The sequence below is a fragment of the Electrona antarctica genome (genome assembly GCF_951216825.1).
Source record: "Electrona antarctica genome assembly, chromosome: 5".
NCBI lineage: Eukaryota > Metazoa > Chordata > Actinopteri > Myctophiformes > Myctophidae > Electrona > Electrona antarctica.
The window spans coordinates 52,017,407-52,040,699 of NC_136810.1; the positions used below are offsets into that span (position 1 = coordinate 52,017,407).

Consider the following 23,293-nt stretch of genomic DNA (forward strand, 5'->3'; position numbering starts at 1 on the left):
GCTTTTGTCTGTACTGTTCGACCAGGGACAGCATACAGGGCTTTATGTAAAGCTTATTCACTGACCCTGGGTAGATGTACATTTTGGCCTTTCCAGGCAAACCATCCCGTGCACATCTTCCTACCTCCTGCCAGTATGACAGGAGGTCATTTGATGGGCCCCAATGGACAACATGTCTCACATCCCCTATGTCAATGCCTAAGCCAAATGCCACAGTGGCCAGCACACACCTCAATGGGCTGTTGCATTTGGAAAATGTGGCAAGGATTGAATCCTTTTTTCTGGTTGAGATGTGGCTGTGAAACATGTCCACAAGGAGATGCGTTGTTTGCTCTTGGTCAACGTGACACATGGCACTGCCAAGGCTCTCCTTGATCATTCCAAATGCTCGAGTCAATGTTGTCATTGATCTGTAAGACATAAAGGAAGATACGTTGTTGTCATATAGCTTCTGCAGATTAAAACCAAGCATTTCTTTGGTGCGGTTTCACCAATCTAGACACTAATTCTCAATTCACAATATAAAACCTGAGCCTAAACTAATACATTTCTGTTTAATTGTTTAGTGTTGTATTAATTCACTGAAATAATAACTTTGTTTCACAACCTGAAGTAGATGATGGACTTTCCTGCATCTGTGCCTTTATCCTTCAGATCCTGCACCAGCCATCCAACCTCAGCAGTGATGTCAGTACTGATGGCGTCCTGGACCATTATATGGATGTTTGGCCTGAAAAGGATGGTCATTATGTTGTAGGATGTAGGCTATTATTTAGGGGTGGTGGTTTAATGTTTGTTTTTGTATATATTGTGTGTTGCAGATCAGTGGCCTTGTGTCTGCCCTTCTCCTGGTGTCCCCTAACCCTACTAGGTACCCTCACAAAAAAAGCGGCTTGGACTCCTCCTCATGCATTGAAGGAAGCATGAGGTCAGTCCGTTGCTGTCCCCAGGTTGGCAGAGGGAGTGTAGCACCCAGGATTACACTAAACAATTCAAACAGAAGATAAGTCCCTGACCTATGGGCCACATGGCTCGAAACTGTTGTTTCCCAAGGCTACTTACTTATTGTGAGTTGTAAATTGTACAATCATATTATTACCTATAGGAAACACATTCAACTGAGATAAACTACCTGTTGCAGCTGACAGATACAGTTAACACAGATTCCTTATCAAGATTCATAAGATCGATGATATCATCCACCATCTCCTGGGTGGCAGTGGCGGTAAGCATCAACACAGGGCATTTTAAGATAGCCCTGACTTCTGGCACTCTCAAATATGCCTCTCTAAACGATTCTCCCCTACAAATATAAAAATAACACATGGAATTCAATAGTAAGGAATGTAAGACATTATGTATTGTATTGTGTCTTGAACTGTCAGATAGCCTAAATGATCTGGGCTACAGTATGTGTAAAAATATGCACTCTATATGTCTCAAAGAGGGCATTTCTTTGGAGCAAATACAAATATTGTGTGGCATTTATATGTTTTGTTTACTTATTTCATTACTTAATCAAAATGAATACGCTTATAATAAGTATATAGCCTACTGTACTTTACCATGAAGTGATGCAGTGAACTTCATCAACAGTGACCAGACATATTTGATGTTTTTTGCTGTTCAACCATTCCCACCAAGGGTCCACAAACAGGCTCTCAGGTGAAATGAAGAGCATCTTGATGTTCCCTGCAAGAATCTCTGTCACAAAATGATCGAGTAATATCATTAGAACATCAATCTGTCTGTATTAGAAGAGGTATAAGATTGTATACAAGGTTTACTCACCAAGTTTGATGTCATGTGGGATATCACTATGGATGGCTGCAGCTGGAACCCCAAGCTTTGCCCAATGTGTTACCTGATCTGACATCAGTGCCTTAAGAGGGCTTATAACGATTGTGTAGTGCTCACTACCTGGATGTAGCTGGATGTCGATACAGGTCAAATAGAGACTCACTCGTTGATATATAAATAAAGGTGACTTGACTTGATATAAACCTACCTTGTCCATTAATTGACCAACAAGTCCATAACAGGCACTTTTTCCAAACGCTGTCGGTAAAATACCCAAAACATCCTGACCCTTTAACAGGCCTTTAATAATATTTTTTTGTTCAATTTTTAACTGAAAAGGTACATTTAAACTCAAAAGCAAATGTTCAAATTCTTTATCTGTGAGTGCCATTGCATTCACGACAGAGAAAAAAATAATAGACACTTTTATAGACAGAATAAAAGTGTGAACCAAATCTTAGTCCTATAATTGATTTTGTTATATGATGCACAGTTGCACACACAATAGCCTCTACATGTAATGTGCGTTTGGGGTGTGGGACGAGGCTGTCAGAGAATGAAGGTGCTTGTTTTATTAACTCGGCATGCACAGACGCGCGTCCTGGTTGGTGGGAGCAAATGTCAGCGCACCTGTCAATTTGTGATGACGTCTTTGGTAAACAACAGGAAGTATCTAAAATCAGTTCATCGATCATTCCGGTCCGGGCTCGCCGGAGAGAAAGACGTCCGTGTGCATCTCTTGAAAAAGTGGAGATAATTTACTAAATACACGTTTTGTGCCAGAACTTTCACATGGATATAAAACTAGAGGACCATATTTCCCTCCACGTTTTTGGAATTATTTAATGGGTGAGTACAAACGGAGCATTTATCACATTCAGGCCGCACACAATTGAAATCTACCAGGGACAGTAGCGACCGTTCTATGCCTATGATACATGAAAATTTACGAAGTTAATTAAATGATCACAGGCATTCTAGGTCTAGGTTGCGTTGTGCAATTTTCAGACAACATAAAATTACATACATAAGATTGCAGCATGGGAGGAGAGGGGGGATGAATGAACTGCAGGCAGCCAATGTGCCTTCAAAATAAAATCCAGAACCATGCACAACAGAAATTAATTATTATTATTATATGATTGGGAATTTACTGTGTGGATCCATGGAGCTCCAAAATGTGCTGCCAGTTCTCATCCCATACAACCACTGTATCAAAAATATTAGACACATGTATGTTATGTACTTATGTTAGGGACCGTACCCAAGTTATTGTACTACAGTAGGCCTACTGTATGTCGTTGACATGTATCAACTTTTATTTTGAAGTCCTCCTCTAAAACACGAGTCTGTTGCTTACATCCATGTGACAAAGTTCATCATCAGGCACTGGGGGGCGTCACCACCCTATTGTCACCACTCACCATTTACTCAAACCCCCCGAAGGATCCATGCAGTGAGTTGTTGTTGTTACTGGTCTTTTGGGCTGCATGCCTGCAGTGCAACCTCCCAGGCTAGCTATTTGTGATCTGCACCTATTTGTCTTCCAAGATGAAGATACCAGTGGTGGATTTTGGTTCCTACAGCTTGAGTGAAAAGACCGTTTTAGACGAACAACTCACTCCGTTAAGTAAAGAGCTAAAAACTGCCTTCACAGAAGTAGGATTTGTCTACCTGAAAAACACTGGGATTTCTCAAGAGGAGGTGAGTCTCCTCGAGCTCGAGCTACCTGTAGCTCAGGGGTTTTCAACTGGTGGACGGTGGACCACTGGTGGTCCGTGGAAGTATTGCATGTGGTCCCTGACTCTGGTCCATAGCCTAATGCTATATGATTCTGCCTCATAGAAGCATTGGACCAGAGCAGAGCTAGTCTCTGACCATTCATTTAGGTAGGCTAATGTAGGATTTGTTGATTTTTAAAAATGTCTTTCCACTAGTTGATAAACAGTGAACTGAATGACCTGGTGAGTGGTCGACGTATGATGTAGTCATTTTACTGACGAGGTCAAGAAATTCAACAGAAAAAGGGAGTTAGAATCTCAAGAGGGGGAAGTGCACTGTGCAGCGGATTATTATTATTAGGAAATTATAGTCAATGGAATGGACCATTGATTCTAAGTCAGGGTGGTGGTTGATGCATATAAATTTAGGATAAGGGAAGGATTGAAGACCAATCAATCATCTGGACTCTGGAGGAGTACCGTGGAGGAGAATTTGTAAGAATGTAATAGAGTACAAATACTCAAGAAGTCAGAATTAAGGACTGTAAACCTTTTAAACAAGTGAATATTAACTTTATCTTTACTGTTATAATGTTCAACTGTAACTCTATAGTAATACCTTTTAAGGATAAATACTTTAGAGGAAAACTATAATACCAAAAGGAAAGAATTAGGCAGAGAAGTATCAGAGTATACCAGAATACCTTAGAATGAGTTTGACACCAGACACGGAAGAAAGAAGTCCACACCAGAGCTATGGGGATTTTCCATTTGATATATATTACAAATCACATCGGGAGAGAAATGGCAGGTCCGTACAGCGTTAAAACGATCTCTCACTGACACATCATCAGTGACAACATTTTATACTACATAAGTCATAACATCCTTTGGACATGGGGAAGTAATGTATTTGAGTTCAGAGGGTAACCCAAAAGTGAATTATGGCGACACCTATTGCCGGGAGGCCTACTTGGGATACGTGGCAAATTATACTTCCGGTAAAATCCCGGAAGAGTGACCGAAGGGAATTGTAGTTCTTTAAGTAAATGTAGTTCACAGCCCAAGTTACTGACAACCAGCTAACGTAACTAGGAGACAATTTGTCTGCTCTAGCACCGTACCAAGGCCGAATAACATGTTTTTCACCAGAGGGGCAGATAATGCAAGACGTCCAACAGGAGAAAACAATCTTTTATCTTACTCGCTGACTGGGGGAGAGTGAGATTTAATACTATCTGTTTTACGCTGGGGCAGAAATGATATGTAAACTCAGTGGGATACAGGGCATGAAAAATACATAGTTATTGAGAACATGGAAACTACCATCCACCAAAAATAACAGATCTACAGATCTAATAACTCAAAATTATCCATCAGTGGTCCCTCAGTTGAAAACCCCTGCTGTAGGTGACAATGTTACATACAGACACAGCTCCATCTCAATGAATTAGAATATTGTGTAAAGTTCATTTGATTCTCTGTGGGGTTCAGGTCAGGCCAGTTGGCTGGTCAGTTAAGCACAGTAATAATACCATTGGTAGCCTACACCAGTTACTAGTAGTTTTGGCACTGTGGGCAGGTGCCAAATCGAGCTGGAAAGGAAAATTAGCATCTCCACATGAACATGCACAGTAGATCATTATCAGACTTAATTTTATCCTTGTTTTATGTCTCAAAATGACTGGATAGTGGATATACAGGTTTTGTAGCTATTGTATAAATATTAGACCTTAATAATTGTAGAATGTTTAAGCATGTTCTAATCATGTAAACTTAACTTTAAAACAATACAATAGTTAACATAGCCTATCTACAATGCATCATATTCATATCTCGACACGTTGGGGGACCACCACCGCCGCAAATATAAAAGCAGGCAAGCAGCTGGTAATAATGTCATCATTTCTTGTTTCTTGTTTGTCAATAATATAAATGTTCCTTTCCTTATAGGCCTATTATGCTTTGATTACAATTTAATCATGTTATTGTTGAGGGGCGCAAGCCCCTCCTATATCCAGCTTTTGGTGTCTGTCCACAAACTTTGTTCTATACTACACAAACATTAAATTCCCATCGACAGTCTGAGCAAATAGACATATAGTGTCTATTATACGTCATGATGATAAGAGGCAAGAGCGCCCCTCACTTCACACGGGTGTGATTTATTATTATTATTCTTATTAATTAGGACTAATACCTCTTCTCTGTGTGTCTCTTGTTTTTTCCAGGTGAACAATGTTATGGACATTTCCAAGAAGTTCTTTCTGCAGTCAGATGAATTGAAGTTGCCCTTTAGCAGGGGTAGCTTTTCCAACAACATGAATCATGGCTGGGTTTCATCAGAAACTGAAACGTATGTATTTATGTAACCATGTTTTGGCATCTATTTTGTTGTGTGAATGTCCTCATTATGGCCACACTGTCACTGATATGCTCTAATAGTTTATAAATGTGTATATAGTTTTAATCTTGCAAGTACATCCCATACGCTAGAGGGACAGGATAATTGTAATTGGCTAGTTATAGCCTGGAGGGACAATTGCTTGATTTAAAAAACAAGGAGAGAAAACAAAAATTGGCCGATTTGAAAAAATACGTTTGCACCAGCAATATGGCACTGACAGCTAGACCTTTTTAGGTTTTTAAGAACCTTCAACAAAATGTACTACTTGTCCTCGGTATACTAAACTAGACAATACATTTACAATGAATGACTCTTATGTACACAGGTTGAACCCACGGCGACCAGGGGACCTAAAGGAAGCCTTCAATACTGTGTGTCTGCACCCAGATATAGTGAGTGAGGACTCTTAACGTCTTCTGGCTCAATGCATTTCATGCAGTCAACCTTCTGACTTTGCTTTTAATACCCATTAAGTTTGTACTGCAATACAAGATATGAGCACTCTTGATCTGTAAAGGTATTTGTTGTCTCTTTAGTCTTTACGATTAACAGCTCTTGTGATAGACATTGCCTGCTTTGAATGACAGTAATTTACAGCCTAGGCTCAGGGTTTAAATGATAAACTTGATCTATTCTATTCTGAATTAGACCACGATATTCGAATTATATATTGTAAACGTCAACTTTCCATTCCTTTGTAGAAGTGGCCGTCGTCAGGGTTTCGAGAGGTGCAGACAGCGTTCTTCCTGCGCTGTAAGGACCTGTGTCTCAGGGTGCTCAGAGTGATGGCTCTGAGTCTGGGGCTGCAGCCAGCCATCTTCCTCAACGCTCACTCGTTAATCGGGAGTAGGTAATCTATTGTGGTGGTTCTCAAAGTGGGGTCCTTATGAGGGGGTTTCAGTGGGTCCCCAGTTAAATGATTGGTAACTCTTGAGTCCGAGAGTGTACAAATCCCTTACGGGTCCCTTTGGTTCCATTTGTACTCTCTCAGAGTGTTAGTTCATGTACTAGGCGAGTTCTTCAGACTCCACCTTAGCCCGTATCACTTGCCGTAGTAGCCTCGACGACCTTGCAGGCTTATGCAAAGGCTAAAAATGTAATTTAGATAGCATGATATATAGACACGGATGGCAGATCGTCATTGAGCTGGCAATCCTATAGTGTTTTTAGTTTCAATGTATGTACTGTTAGACTGATGATAGGTTCTTGGTTTACTTATGATCCTAGATGACAATTTATATGATCTTGCTTACTGTAAATCGCTCTGGATTAAGAGTGTCTGCTAAATGCCTAAATTGTATATATTTCACCAATGCCTGTGGTGTGGTCCCCTAAAGGTGATGAGAATGGCACAACTCTCAGATCCCTCTACTATCCCCCGGTGGACAGTGGGACGGTGAAGGAGGGACAGCTACGATGCGGAGAACATTCTGACTATGGGAGCATCACAATGGTGTTCCAGAGCCAGGAGGGAGGACTGCAGGTAGTAACAAACACACACACTCACAACCATAGGCTTGAATAACACTTCTCCGCTATACTTTTTACGGTGTGCCTATGAAAGAAATACACACACACACACACACAAACTATAAAATTGCAAGCACTGACTGCAGCACTACAGTATTTTCTACGTAACCATCCCCTGGTTCATGGAAGTTTTTCACTATATTTCATGTAGTCTGTTTCTAGCGAAAATGTAACTACATCAGCAGCAGTAACAATAGCGTTTTCTCTCAGTCAGTTGATTCTTCATATCCATATGAGTGAAACGGCCCGGGATGAATTGTTTATTTTTCAAACACAGTTCTTATATGAGGCGATCTAAAATCCCGCTATGGGGATTACAATGCAAATAAAGTTGTATGAACCAGTGGATTTAGCGCCCTCTACCGATATTGACGTGACGACGTCAGACTTCGGTGCTCTATTCTATTGTGTGTGCTTCCAGGCTGGCCCCAGCTTCACTGCAAGACAAAGTGTAAATTCACGCTGCTAAACTGGACATTATATTCAGGGACGTGATCTCTTGGATGTCCATTGCCTCACATAGGTCCTCGGTCGGTCGGGGGACTACATATCCGCTCCCAGCATTCCCGGCACCGTGCTCATTAACATTGCAGACCTGATGCAGCGATGGACAAGCGACACATTCATTTCTGCTGTGAGTTTACATGTTTGTATGAATGTAATGATCGGACCGTCAAATGTCCTACAAACATATATGTATATTATTTCCTCTGGTATATGAAACTGTAATCTGAGAGATGATTTTCTTTAAGCTTTAGTCAGATTCCATTCATTAAGGGACCAAGCAGTCCCTTATTGTTTTTGTCTGTTTTTTCTAATCCTTCTTCTTCCGCCAAAAATAGCACTTCTGGCTGAACCGTTTTCGCGAAACTCTGCAACATGGTAGAGGGCCATGCCAAACGGTGACGATGCGAAGCCCACAACCATTGGCCTAAGGGTGTCGCTATAGAACTCAATTGAAAATGCAAACTTTGAATGCGCATAGCTCATGAACCGCTTGACCATCGGCAATGAAACTTCGACACACTGTATGCGTCTCCTCATGCCGAACAAGTATTGTGCTGTTACTTTTGACCTCTGACCTTTAGATCACCCACCATTTTGAATTATATGAAAACCAGTTTATCTCCTCCCAGAATCTTTGATCAAAATGCACAAACATGTCTACATGTGAACTTTGGACCTATACGGACAAAAAAAAATCGGACGTACATTTTTTAAGTGAAAAAACGAATGAAATGAAAATGGCTGTTTTGTGAAAATTAATCTTCTGCCCCTAATACCTACATGCAGCATCATATGCTTATGTCATGCCAAATAGCACTGAAACCAGTCTTACTCCAATTGGCTAAAGGGGGGGCGCTATAGCAATTTTTTTTAAATGAAACCTTTGAACAGGCATAACTCATGCCTCGTTTGACCAGAAGTCATGGCACCTGTTTCCACATGTTCCTTGACTCATGGGGAACACATCTGTCACTTTGACCAGTAATCTCCGCCCGCAGATATTCCGCCATTTTGAGCAGTTTTGAGCTTATACCTGATTTTCTTGCTGGATTTTTGAGCAATTTGCATTAAACATTCTACACACAATCTATGGACCATTATCTGAAATCTTAAGACTGTTGTTTTTCGTCCGCTCTACAGGTCCATAAGGTTTTGATGCCACCACCTGGGGACTCCAGCACGCGTCGGTCTCTGGCGTTCTTTGCCCAACCAGATGACGAGGCTCTGATCACATGCTGCGATGGCTCTGATAAGTATCCTCCGGTTAAGTCAGGCACCTATCTCATCGAACGCTTCCAAGACTCTTACGGACGCAAATGAAATGTCTTCCCTAAATACTGTACATACTACATAGCATGAAGTGTTTATTTTCATAAAATTATTTAGTTTGTGTGGCATGTACATTGTATACTACTGAAAATATAAGGAACTTCATCTAGTTTTTTTTCCTATGTACAGGTTTAATGTTTGTTTTTAGTTCAATGTTTCTTTTAAAAACACCATTGACAATGGACAGTTTAATGTTTGTAACAAAGAGAATTTAATGTTTGTTTTGTCATCATTACATCACCTAATCATAGCAACATGAGTTAGAATTCCCTCCTCGATGTTGTAAGATAAGAGCGCCCCTCACTTCACACGGGTGTGATTTTTAATCATTTAACAAATGATAATTTCATTTGATTATTTTTAAAACTGTTAGCCTTAAATATTTGATATGAAGTTACAAATCACTGTGTTAAAGGTTTTTGTTTTAATTAAGATTAAATATGACTTTTTATCACTGCTTGCAGAGTGTGTCCAGTTCATCTCTGCACAAACTACTGTACTATAGACTGTAGGGCTGCAACAGTTAGTTGAACTAATCAGTTTAAAGTCAAATAAGTTCATTTTGAAATAATCAAACAATCATTAAGTTATACTTCTGTAGAAGCTTCTGTAGAAACTTTTCAGTTGCTCGTCACTTCCGTTTGTAAGGGGGAGGGACCTTCCATTGTTAAACATAACAATGTAACATAACAGTATTAACTAGAAAAAGTGCCCTTCTGGGCACAGGTCTCCACCAGGAGGATAGGAGTGTGAGTGACTGAGTGTGATGTTTGGCAAAATGTTTAGGAGCAATATGTGTGTGTGTGTGTGTGTGTGAGAGAGACGTGGCTTGGCCTGTTGTAGCGCCACCATGATGCTGATTTGAAACCTGTCAAGTGGCATTTCTTCCAAAGCCTAGTGGGAAAAGCTGGTTGTTGGAGTGGTTTGCACCACTCAAAAACTATTATTAGTATAGGTCTATTATAAGTACGAGGCTTCTTTTGACATACTGAACAGAGATCATCAACATCATTGAAAACATTGTTGATCCATTTACCTACATACCTAAGGGGATTCCAGTGACTAGGCTTGCTGCCACTAGGCACCCCCGATGACGCTCCACTGATCTTAGAGATGCTCCTTGGACCAAACGTGGGACACGTTCAAGAATACAACTCAATGCTCCCATGTAATAAACACTTCTAAATCCACAACCGGAGATATTCCATTCTTCCCCTGCGCAAAACATTGTCCCTGGCATTCCAGTTGGTCACACTAAATTCACAGTCAAACCATCAAAAGGGCATGTCTAAGACTGTAGACCATACATATCAGCCTTTCTTAAATGTATTAATTGTCTTTGATTTTTGAAGCTTGCCCTAACCCACAAGAACACTGTCCTTATCTCCATTACAGAGATAAACAATAAAGTGACCATAATATAGGCTACTTGAGTTGGCCAGAATGTTGAATAACTTACTAGGCTCAAACGTCATATGGAAGGGGAGTGGTTGGCAATGAGCCAACCACTCCCCTTCCATATGACTTTATCACTGAAAGAAAACAAGCCAAAAGGTCAACCATGTGCTTCTTGAAATTCCAGAACAAGAGACACAGTCGTTTGAACAGTTTTGTTGTATCATGATGAGTAATTCATGACATTTGTTTTCAAGTCAAGTCACATTTAGTTTATATGAAGCACATTTGACCAAACATACTATATGTCGTTTGTCATGGTTTATCATTTAAGATTTTTTTTTATCGTCAAAAACCATGAAAACCGATATACTATAGAATGTAATTTTATATGATTTCAAGCATAATTTTGTATCGTCGAAAACCATGAATAACGACATACTATAGTATTTGATTTAATTAAATAAAACAGACAATGCATTTCATATTATTTTATTTCATAAAATTAACAATGCAAAAAACATTTATATGATTATCGGTTTTTTTATCGTCAATCCATGAAAAACGACATACTATAGTATGTCATGGTTCATCATTTCTCTAATCATTTTTTTTATACACAATTGTTTATACACAAACAATAAAAACCGACATACTATATGATATGAATATGATGGATGGTATGATGTTTTTCATGATTTTTTATCATCGAATACCTTGAAAAACGACATACTGTAGTATGTAGTTGTATGTTGATGTTATACGGTGATTATATTTATACATATAAATATACAATCATCGAGTATGTAACAGTCGTACATTATGAATTAATTCATAGATGCCAGCAGGTAAGTAGGCTCAGGGCCCGAAGCTTGACATTTCACATCCTCCACACACCCAAACTCTGGATTGGTGGTAGGTGTTGGGGGCGGTGTCAGTGGTAGGAAATCAGGGTTCGTATTAGTATCCAAGTAGAAGCTGTCGCTCGAGGTCGGTGGGGGTGTCAAGGTCAGGGGTGGCATTTCTACCTGCTCTGTTTCTTCTCTCGCGCTACACACATCCAAGTGTGAGGGCAGGCTTGAACATCTGCGCAGTGGGGTGTAGCCGGGTGATGACCTGGGGAAAAAAGAAAAAAGTCAAAGGCCTATATATAGTTTGAGGGAGGTAACAATGATTATCTTCAGTTTATCGATGATAATTGATGAACAGAAGCGGCAAGCGCAGTCTGTTCACGTTAATATCGACCAATCAGAATCGGGGCGGGGCTAATTAACATCAATGAAGGACAAGGACTCTCAACCGAATCAAGTCTGTACGACAAACCGTGGAAAGGTTATAGCAAAAAAATAGGAACTATCAAATATCGACCAATCAGAAGAGGGGGTGGATCTACATAAGACTGAAGAATGAAGGACTCTTAACCAAATCAAGTAACGTGACTCACAAGTCTGTATCAAAAGTTATGGCAAAGTCGTTATGAAAACTCACGGTTATTATAACATTTCCTGTCAATAATAACCAGTGTAAAATGGGAGGTAAATGGAAGAAATGGAATGCCCTTCACGGAAAGTGGTTTGTGAAGCAAGCTTCTTCAATCTGGTGGAGTCAGGTTACTTTACGGCACCCACCGGAAAGAGGATGTTGCTCAGAGCCTTACATCACTTCGGTAGAGTGTTGCTGTTCCACAACAGATGCCTCAGACGTATATGCCAGATATTTTGGCCAAATACAATCTCGAACAATGAACTGTACAAACAAGCCGGAGATCACACACAGACGCCTGAGATAGCTAGGAGGACATATACTGAGGATGGAGCAGGACCGCTCCATCCCATTGCCATCCAAGGCATAAGAAGAAATGTCACCCTTTTCACATTGGCCTATTATAGCGCTGCCAGGAGGCCACAACCTGACCTGCCCCGAGGGGCACTTTTTCTAGTTTCTATTATAGCCCTCAGCACTGCACACAGCAGACAGTCTGTTCAACATTGCCACCTAGTGTTAAGAACTGCACAGCAGACAGTGTGTTCAGCAGAGTTGATAACTAATGTAGGCAGGCTGTATGGTGTTGCCTTGCTGCCCTCTATCCAGCCTGACTGATAATGTACGCTCCTTGTAAATACCAGAACCAGGGTTCACCTCCCGGCCGGTGCTACATTGGTGGCAGCGGTTATGAAGGGAATGAAGGCGCTATAGGTCTCTGTGAGCAGCACCTGCCTGGTCATGGAGGTCCTTCCCAGTTGATCTTGGTCTGCTCCATTGTGGTTTCTGTATTTTATAAATGTATTTATATATTTATTTTACCCTTCGTGTTCCAATGGCGCGTCCGTCCAGGCTTGTAAGTAGAGCTCTCCGGCCTTGCGGTACAGCCAGGTCACATCCGGGGTTGCACCAGGCAGCCAGCCCACCAGTCTAAAAAGTCAGTTTATTTATAGCACATTTCACACGACAAGCGAGGACTCAATGTGCTTCAATGAAATACAATACATAAGAATAAGAAATTACAAAAACAATAATTATACAAAAATGAAGACGACGACATATGATTAAAATAGTTATTTAAAAATGAAAATAACTACAATTCAATTCAACATCAATTGGTAGAGAATTCCACAGAGTAGGACCATAATGACCAGTGGTGGAAAAAGTACTCAGTTGTTTTACTTAAGTAAAAGTACCAATACTGCAATTTAGAACTACTTCGTTACAAGTAAAAGTACGTAATTGAAAATGTACTTGAGTAAAAGTACAAAAGTATCAGCATCAAAATGTACTTAAAGTACTAAAAGTAAAAAGTACTCGTATTGCAGTCCCATTTCACAAGTTCAAAATGTGTGCAAAATCTTTTGAAAATAGCCGATCTACAAGCTCACAATGCGTCGCGTTGCGAGGCATTGTGAGCTTGTAGATCGGCTATTTTCAAATGGCCAAAATGTATAGGGTTGAAGTGGTTAATGTATGTTTTCTAATCAAAATCACTAAAGTAACTAGTAACTAAAGTTTCCAAATAATTGTAGTGAAGTAAAAGTACACATTTTGGCTCTGAGATGTAGTGGAGTAGAAGTAAAAGTACTGGAAATTGGAAATACTCAAGTAAAGTACAAATACCTCAAAATTGTACTCTTAGTTACTTTCCACCACTGATGATGACTAAAAGCACCATGGCCTGATTTAGACATTGATGCCAAAGGTTGTGATTGGCTCATAATAGTAATGCCGAGTCCTCACCTCCGGCCCAGAGACCAGATTGAGCCCACAGGCAGGAGGTAGGAGGCGGCCACTAATACTGTAGAGGCCTTGGTCAGTGGTTCATGTTCCTCCCTGCATGCCTCACACAACGCTGTGCACAAACATAATCACACATTTATGGTTAGCATCGGAGCAAAAGTAATCACATTACCACCTGCTGAATTGAATAACTCAGCAGGTGTATTAAATTAATTGGATGTAATGCACACTGCACAGTACTGTACATATTGTACAACTTACAGTATGTCACCTCCATTTCCAGTACTATTGGAAACCAGCGTTTCATATTATTGACAGTAATAGACAGCATTTAAGAGCACTTGAGTGACGACACAATAAAGCAGGGCACTGTAGTTCGATCTTCACCCGTTGTGCTTAAAGGGGCATTCCACTCATTTTCAACATTTTACTATGTCATTAATGTACCTTAGAGCTGTTGTGTGGAAATAATAAAAAAGTTCCCCCATTCTGTGTTTCCTAGAACTAGAGGTCTGAAAAAAAATCATTAACATGGTGAAACACATCTTGATGATGTCATCAAGATGTGTTTCACCATGTTAATGATTTTTTTCATAATTACAGTTCTAGGAAACACAAAATGGGGGGACTTTATTATTTCCACACAACAGCTCTAAAGTACATTAATGACATAGTAAAATGTTGAAAATGGGTGGTTTTCCCCTTTAAACCCGGTCGATGCCAAACTTTGCACACACACTCCCTAGATGCCAACGATGAACCTCTGTCCCAAATTTTCCAGAACGGCCTGTCACCAGGAGGCCGACCTTTGTAAAACACATTCTTTGATATTAATTCCTCTATATTTTGTTTCAAACATCCCGCAAATCGTTACAGAGTATCTCTATAGTCATGTGTTCAAGACGGATCTGTCCGACATTTCATATTCCATCCTGATTGGCTAACATTGGCTTTCAAAATTTGCAGGATTGGCCCGTTTTGAACAAAAAGCCTCAAATCATGAACACGGCGTGCAATTTAAGTGAAATCTTTCACAGATGTTCCTACTAGGCTGAGGAATATATCCCACCGTTTTCACATTGGCCTGTTATAGCGCCACCAACAGGTGGATTTTTGTAAAACAAATTTTTGGAACAAAATGCCTCAAATCATCCAATTGCCATCCAAGGCGTAAGAAGAAATGGCACCCTTTTCACATTGGCTTATTATAGCACCACCCGGAGGCCACAACCTGACCTGTCCTGGTGGAGACCTGTGCCCAGAGGGGCACTTTTTCTATTTTTATTTTTTAAAACAGTGGGCGTAGGTATTAGTGTTGGTTTGCTACGCTGTTCAAGGCAGGCACTAGCTTTGAATTTAGATCTTCCCAGGTGATTGTTGTTGGTAGGCAGAGATCTCAGATCGGCCATGCAATCGACCATACGTCTGCACTGACATTCATGTCAAACTTGGGCTGACATAAGCCTTGCGTAGCGATACTAATATCACTGTGTGGATATTAGTCTCGTCCCTCTCAGTGTTCGTTTTTTTCCCCGCAATGTCCCGCCCCATATTTGAATGCTGGGCCCTGGTTGGTTATAGCCTGGTTCCAGACGCATTCTTTACTCCAACTTTGGGGTCCTCTATGTCATTTATACATATAGATTCAATGTAGCAATGTGAATAATACATACAGTACCATGCTTTTCTACTTTTTAAAAACAACTCTAGATATTCATGGTGCCCTCTTGGTAACATTGCATTGTTCTTACCCTTTTTAATACTGACAGGGAGGTTGTGTATGTCTGTATGGTCCAGCCACCAGTGTGCATTTTTAGGAGGCTTCTCTTTGGTCTGCTCTGCTACCAGCTCAGAGCAGGGAGGCGTGGGCTCTGCTACCAGCTCACAGCAGGGAGGTGTGGGCTCCAGGGGAGACTCAACATGGATGAGGCCTGTGGTAGATATTTTTTAACATAGACAGAATTAAGCATGGCAATCTAAAGTGTAGATTGTTTTTTGTTTTGTGACATTTTGCAGTTTTGATCCTAAATTGAATTATGGACAAAATAAAAGTGAACTACTATTGCAAATAATGATGGATATCATGTACAGTGGTACTTTCAAATTGTATTTCACACAATCCAGGTCATAATGACTGTTTTACATATGAAATATACAGTAGGTAAGGATTTCCCCCAATGTACAAATATAGTTTTAAGAAATTAATAATCATATCTATACAATTGAGAAGAGCACACTTTGTGGGTGGTTCAGTTGGCCAAGTCATTGACCATTGTATGCGGAAGTGCAGTTTACGTCTTTGCTTTGCCGTGATATGTCACAGTGATGTAAATAGGTTTCCAATGTAATGGGTCCCAGGACCCAGGGTGGTCTTTTAGATGGGTCCCATGGACATGACTTTACCTCTGCGTTCTTTTTTTCTTTTTAGATATTTGAGGCTTTTTCTGCTTTTGATAGTTTGAAAGTAATTTGACAGGAAATTGGGAGAGAGATGGGGGGGAGACACACGGCAAAGGCCGTCGGGATCGGGAGTCGAACCCGCTTTGGCACACCAGCTTTGTGGGTGTTCGCAGTTTCCCTTTCCGTGATGCGATGGACCGATTACACAGCGCCCACAGCCCCACACAACCTGCCCAGCACGGAAAATGCACCGTCAGTGGCCAAAGATAAATCGTTGTCTGCCTTCCTTCAAATTGTACGGTTTGTGTGTGTGTGTGTGTCTCACTCAGATCGCACTGCCACGACGCGTGGCGTTAGACGTGAGTGCGCAAGCTTCTAGTATTACACAATTAGGAATAAGTCCCATTAGCAGAGAAGAGCTTACAGTTCTCTTGAAGGAAGCGAAGAGCATCCATATAGCCATTATTGCAGATTCCAGCAAGAATCTGTAACAAAACAAATGCATTTGATTTAATGATGCCCACTGCTGAACACGGAGTCAGTGTTATTCTGCAGCCCCCAGCAGGTTTATTTACTGAGGGTTATTTTTTATGATTCAAAGTTTTATTGCTTTTTCAGTTTAGGCGCACAGGAATGACTGAGAATGTACATAAAATAATCATACAAACAATTAAGACAACAAATGAAACAAACGACAAGAAAAAATACAATACACTACACTACACTACCAAACCTTTACAGAAAAAACAATACAGACAATACAATAAAATACAGTACAATACAATAAAAAAAAAAGAAAGAGAAAAATAAATTAAGACAATGCCTTTGAACCTGGGTAATATTAATTTACACTGTATCCAAGGAAAAAGAAAAGACAGAAAAAAAGGATGTTGCGCTCACACCACAATGGGATCTCTGACAGCAACAGGCATTATGTATCCATTCCTCCCCATTTACGGATATATTTATCCAGTCTGTCGGACCTCCTATATGCCATTTCTTCGTATGCTGCAACCCTGCCTATTACTGAGGTTTTTTAACTGCTGGTCCGTGTGGTCGGTGGTCGCTGACCATGCATTCAGTAATGTAGGAAAGTGAGATATTGTGCGTGTGTGTGTGTGTGTGTGTGTGTGTGTGTGTGTGTGTGTGTGTGTGTGTGTAAATATATAGCCATTGTAATGCGTGAGGGGCTATGATTTTTATTTCATTTTTAAATAAAAAAAAACATTTTGACCTAAAATAATACATGACATTTTAAACCCCCTCATGCATTAGATTAGAAGGACAATATCAGTCACCAGAACAAGGACGGGTGTTTTCGATGAATCCATCATGGTTAAAATGGAGTTTGAGGTTACTTACAATGTCTCGATGGTCTCACCTTAGGCTCAGGAGGGAAGAAGGTGCTGACGACTCGGTACACGTTTTCTGAGTTGATCTGGATGTTGACGTTATTAAAGTTGAACGCATGGAAGTAGCGGGTTCCGTCACGTGGGCATAAGTTGCTTTTCCCGGCATAGGCTGAGACGGTGAGCGTGTTCCTCAGCTGGCAAAGGGGCAGGTTATTGCTCATGGCACCATCCATGTAGCGCTTTGAAAGACACATGGACATACTGTAGATCAGGTGGTCTGTGGACCACTGGTGGTCCCTGGAAGTATTGCATGTGGTCCCTGACCATTCATTTAGTAATGTAGGATTTGTTGATTTTTAAACATGTCATTCCACTAGTTGAGAAACAGTGAACTGAATCACCCGGTGACCTATGATGACTGTCCATGTAGTTATTTACCGACAAATTGGAGGTCAAGAATTTCAACAGAGGGGGAAGTGCAGCGGATTGTCTGGTTGAGTCATTATTATTAGGAGATTATTAGTAGTCAGTGGACAATTGGTTGAGAAACAGTGGAATGTATACACATGGGATGCATAGCAAGTGCATAACAAAAGCATTAATCTTAGCCCATATCCCCACCCAACGCAACAGTGGTCCCCAGGTTGATTCTAAGTCAGGGTGGTGGTCCCTGGTTCACAATCAGTTGAAAACCCTTGCTGTAGACGGGTCTAAGATTAGTTAAAAGCTTTAATTGTGCAGATGAGCGCATACAGTATAAAAATAGTAATTATTGGTGAATAAATATGTACATTATAAGCGGTTTAAAATAACTGCGACTTGGTGACAGCTTGGGAGGACAATCCTGTGAGACGTCCTACACCCTGACAACCTGTGAATTATGGTCAATGTGTAATGGTCCACTCACCACTCCTCGATAGGTTGGTGGAGTCACACCACAGTATATTGGGATGAAACAGCTGCATAAGAGAGCCTGGGGAACAGTAGACAACTCACTGCACAGAATCATGAACATCTTGTATATTTTATGCTTGTACTTTCATAATATATTTTCATAGTCTGTAGTATTTTGTAACCTGACTCCGCCAGATGGGGCAGCAGAGAGTACACTGGGTTCCCCCCTCCTGCTCCCATCCAAGGACTGTCTAAGAAGGACGAGACGCGAAGACCGTACGGGCGACGCCATGTTGCTCACATGGTGCTCCATGGAAGGAAAGAAACATGCGCAGTTGAGACCAGGAAGTTGGACATGACAAATCATAGATATGGCGCAAATGGCCCAGCAGATGGCGTGATGCCACTGACAGGAGATATGCTGTACATATCATGTGACGTCATTGCATTTTACCTTTTATATTAACGTTTTAACAGCAAATGGATAAGTAAGTCCCAGCATGGATCATCACACAGACAGTAATGTTGGTCGGACGTGACATATGTACAAGCATCTCTCCTTTCATTGGCATCACGCCATCTGCTGGGCCATTTGCGCCATATCTATGATTTGTCATGTCCAACTTCCTGGTCTCAACTGCGCATGTTTCTTTCCTTCCATGGAGCACCATGTGAGCAACATGGCGTCGCCCGTACGGTCTTCGCGTCTCGTCCTTCTTAGACAGTCCTTGCTCCCATCTGGGAACTCTCAGGCAGACTTGATGCCCGGCCACAAAACGGCCTGGCCAATCAGCGGCAGCTAGAGGCGGGATCAAGGCATACACAGTGCTGCCTTGATCCCACCTCTAGCCGCTGCTGATTGGGGGAACCCAGTGTACTCTCTGCTGCCCCATCTGGCGGAGTATTTTGTGTTAATGCTGCGATTACGTACTACCCCACCGGGATAGATCAAGTTTCTATGTCATTTAGAATAGCTAAGCAGACATACAGTATACAGCACACAATGTACTACTAACACTATGCACTCACATGCAAAAACACACACCTCCATCATCATACCCTGTCACAGTAACACACACCTCCATCATCATACCCTGTCACAGTGTAAACACACACCTCCATCATCATACCCTGTCACAGTGTAAACACACACCTCCATCATCATACCCTGTCACAGTGTAAACACACACCTCCATCATCATACCCTGTCACAGTGTAAACACACACCTCCATCATCATACCCTGTCACAGTGTAAACACACACCTCCATCATCATACCCTGTCACAGTGTAAACACACACCTCCATCATCATACCCTGTCACAGTGTAAACACACACCTCCATCATCATACCCTGTCACAGTGTAAACACACACCTCCATCATCATACCCTGTCACAGTGTAAACACACACCTCCATCATCATACCCTGTCACAGTGTCACATAATATACATAGCTCAGTACCTGGATGAGTTCCTCTCTGGAGTCAAACTCAGACACCAGAAAGTTCTTTCCATCACGTAATCTGGAAACCGAAATACTGAGTTTCCCGTTTGCTCGGACATGGGCGTCTTCTGGAAGGACCCTCAGCAAGCATTCCTTCACGATCTGCAGCATGTTGAATGCAGGGCTCAGTGGTCCTAGTTTGTGCTTCCTCGCCAGTTTGGTCATGACCATCAAATCAGCGCAGATGTCTTCTACATGGACATGAGCACAAACGTTTTAAGCACTTAAGACACTTTTCACCAGGGCAGTTTAATAATGAGTGAACCAGAAGTGATTCAGATAATATGTTTATAATGCATTAAAGATATGGGCTTCATAGAGTGTTACCATTCCATTATGTTCAATATTAAACTTACAGAATTGGAAAGACCACAAATAGCAGCCGACAATGCCACCCCATTGTCCATCTGTCTAATTCATCACCTATGGGGATTCTGATTGCTGCCATAAGAGCACCTATGGTTCAAGAGTTATACAGTAGGTCAAAGCAAAATGGCCTGGTATAGCGCCACCATGAGGCTGATTTGAAAAATGCGGAGTATAGTGTTTTCCTGTGGCCTATTGAGTGTGCATGCAAAGTTTCAGATCGGTGGTGTCCAAAACACACAGACTGACTGACTGAGTGACTGACGGACAAAACAAAATAATTATGCTAAATGATTTGTATTTGTGTTACTTTGTATAGCCTACTCAAAATGTTGTCATGTAGTCCTCTACAATCTAACTTTTGAGTCCAGTTTAATCAGAAGTCCTTTGAAGCAATGTACTTTGAAATGTGAGGCATGGAACAAAGTCCAGCAGACCTGCACCTGAAGTTCAACAAGGCTACCTACTCAAGTGTCACACTCACACCTGTCTGCTGTTTTTGTGCACTGTTTATTCCTTGTGTACATATTTCAGTGTATAGATTTCAGGAGCATTGGCCCAGCATGGCTGCCTCTTCTAACTTATCCTGGACACCATCCCAGACCAACTGGTCTGTCTAAACATTTTAGCTATATAATTTGTCCTGGCAGTGGTAGCCCACAAACAATAGAGCGTCGCAGTCCCGCCTCCTACCCTGGACCAGGAAATGAAACCCAATGCATTATTCTCATAGACATTTCTTAAAGTATTTATTTAAAGACGGTTACGCCGCGGACAAAGCCAACTCGAGTCGTGACAACTCATGACAACACAAACAATATTTTGGACCAAACAAATAATTACAAAGAAGAAAAACAACAAAAAAAGTGTTTTTTCTTCTTTCTAATTATTTGTTTGGTCCAAAATATTGTTTGTGTTGTCATGAGTTGTCACGACTCGAGTTGGCTTTGTCCGCGGCGTAACCGTCTTTAAATAAATACTTTAAGAAATGTCTATGAGAATAATGCATTGGGTTTAATTTCCTGGTCCAGGGTAGGAGGCGGGACTGCGACGCTCTATACCCTCACTGAATGACTGTCTGATGACTGTCTGCTCTCTCTCTCTCTCTCTCTCTCTCTCTCTCTCTCTCCTCAATAAACAAGTGCAATAAAGAATAGATTACAGTATTTATTGTAGGGTACATCTCAAGTACCATAAGTACAAATTGAATATTCATATTTATGCCATTTTACAACCTCCAGATTTCAATCCAATCTAATTACTTATTTTGGATATGTAGGCTTATAAGGCTATATTTCGAGGGACAAGTGAAATTCCCTGTATGCAAATAGGCCTATCAATAGCCTACTGTACTTAATTATGTCACACGTACAGTTGGCTATAGCCTACCTGATTCTGGTCATACAGAAATGAATGCAAAACGTGAATTTGGGAAAACATAACTTTGATAACTAAATAAATTCCACACAAAATCCTAGCCGCAATTTGCAACTCTAGATTTGTTTACAATGGGATGAATCTAGAGTTGCAATACCCTCCATTGACTCCCCACTCGTCCAATTTGGTTTGTGATCTGCTTGTCTTAAACAACGTTAAACTCACCAACATTGCAGCTGTAGTCCAAGCTTGAATTATCCTCTTTCAATCTGCCGAGCTTGTTTTTCATAAAAATCCCCCGTAGACATGTTATGAGCTACTTTCTGTCAAGACATCCTCTGCAGGTGATTCTTTTTCTAATGTTGCAGTTTGGAAGCACTCGTTTTTGTTAACGGGTCACGCTGCTGCCTCCTGCATTATGTGCAAATTCGAAACAGGTGGTACGCTGGGCCGTTCAGTGACTTATGACGAGTGCTTCCAAACTCCAGCACTTAGAAAAAGAATCACCTGCACAGAATTTCTTGACAGAAAGTAGCTCATAACATGTCTACGGGGGATTTTTATGAAAAACAAGATCAGCAGATTGAAAGATGATAATTCAAGCTTGGACTACAGCTGCAATGTTGGTGAGTTTAACGTTGTTTAAGACAAGCAGATCACAAACCAAATTGGATGAGTGGGGAGTCAATGGAGGGTATTGCAACTCTAGATTCATCCCATTGTAAACAAATCTAGAGTTGCAAATTGCGGCTAACAAAATCCCACATACTCAAATGCTCAAATCTCTTTTTATATTTATTCTCACCCATGGGGATTCCGACTGTGAGTGCAGCTGCGATTAGAGCACCTGCCGAGGCGCCGTATATTTTAGAGGCTTTTTCGATGAGCACAGGAAAACGCTCCAGGACGCAACTTGCGGCTCCGATATAATAAATCCCCATGAACCCACAACCAGCAAAAGAAACACTCCATTCCTTTTCCAGGTCAAACATCCTGCACAGGTGTGATAATTTGACAGATTGCCTGGCCCAGGCCCACGCTGAATACAGTCAGTAACAATATGTCGATCAATGAATCTCCTGATTTCATGCACAATTCACATCAGATCTAAAGGTTAAGCAGTTATGTAATGGCAATACATGGTTGCGTTGTGCAATTTTCCCCAATCAACAGACAACATAAAACTACAACATAAGATTGCAGCATGGGAGGATGAATGAACTGCAGGCAGCCAATGTGCCTTCAAAATAAAATCCAGGACCATGCACACCAGAAAAATAATGAACCTTAAGAAAGAATTATATTATTCTATATTATTATTATTATTATTATATGATTGGGAATTTACTGTGTGGATCCATGCAGCTCCAAAATGTGCTGCCAGTTCTCATCCCATACAACCACTGTATCAAAAATATTAGACACATGTATGTTATGTACTTATGTTAGGGACCGTACCCAAGTTATTGTACTACAGTAGGC

At 41.0% G+C, this 23,293-nt stretch overlaps 3 protein-coding genes across 7 annotated transcripts in view; 1 reads left to right on the top strand and 2 right to left on the bottom strand.

Moving 5' to 3' along the window:
• The window catches only part of LOC306923411 (patatin-like phospholipase domain-containing protein 2), a 39,628-nt gene that overhangs the window by 16,123 nt on the left and 212 nt on the right, over window positions 1–23,293 (bottom strand). Inside the window, exon 1 of one of the 3 annotated variants that reach the window (XM_079501482.1) lies at window positions 3,225–3,349. The exons of 1 other annotated variant lie outside the window; for it this stretch is intronic. The gene's annotated coding sequence lies outside the window, so the exon portion shown is untranslated. Of the gene's footprint in view, window positions 1–2,827; window positions 2,869–3,224; window positions 3,350–23,293 lie in introns of those variants that run through there. One more of the 3 variants, XM_079501484.1, reaches the window with a different exon arrangement.
• LOC306923414 (uncharacterized protein) lies at window positions 2,518–9,751 on the top strand. 2 transcript variants are annotated; one of them, XM_079501490.1, is made up of 7 exons: window positions 2,518–2,649; window positions 5,753–5,877; window positions 6,254–6,320; window positions 6,630–6,774; window positions 7,266–7,411; window positions 7,982–8,092; window positions 9,106–9,751. In XM_079501490.1, exons 2-7 carry the CDS (start codon window positions 5,765–5,767, stop codon window positions 9,283–9,285), a joined length of 762 nt encoding a protein of 253 aa, XP_079357616.1. In that variant the 5' UTR covers window positions 2,518–2,649; window positions 5,753–5,764; the 3' UTR covers window positions 9,286–9,751. The 2 variants fall into 2 exon arrangements, with proteins under 2 accessions (XP_079357616.1, XP_079357615.1); XM_079501489.1 differs by lacking the exon at window positions 2,518–2,649 and adding an exon at window positions 3,231–3,504.
• Window positions 11,169–23,013, bottom strand: LOC306923412 (patatin-like phospholipase domain-containing protein 2). 2 transcript variants are annotated; one of them, XM_079501486.1, is made up of 10 exons: window positions 22,617–23,013; window positions 20,027–20,259; window positions 18,577–18,642; window positions 17,699–17,908; window positions 16,742–16,802; window positions 15,669–15,848; window positions 13,918–14,029; window positions 12,994–13,101; window positions 11,503–11,805; window positions 11,169–11,419 (listed from the first exon to the last, which is right to left on the bottom strand). In XM_079501486.1, exons 1-9 carry the CDS (start codon window positions 22,801–22,803, stop codon window positions 11,517–11,519), a joined length of 1,446 nt encoding a protein of 481 aa, XP_079357612.1. In that variant the 5' UTR covers window positions 22,804–23,013; the 3' UTR covers window positions 11,169–11,419; window positions 11,503–11,516. The 2 variants fall into 2 exon arrangements, with proteins under 2 accessions (XP_079357612.1, XP_079357611.1); XM_079501485.1 differs by having other exon boundaries at window positions 11,169–11,805.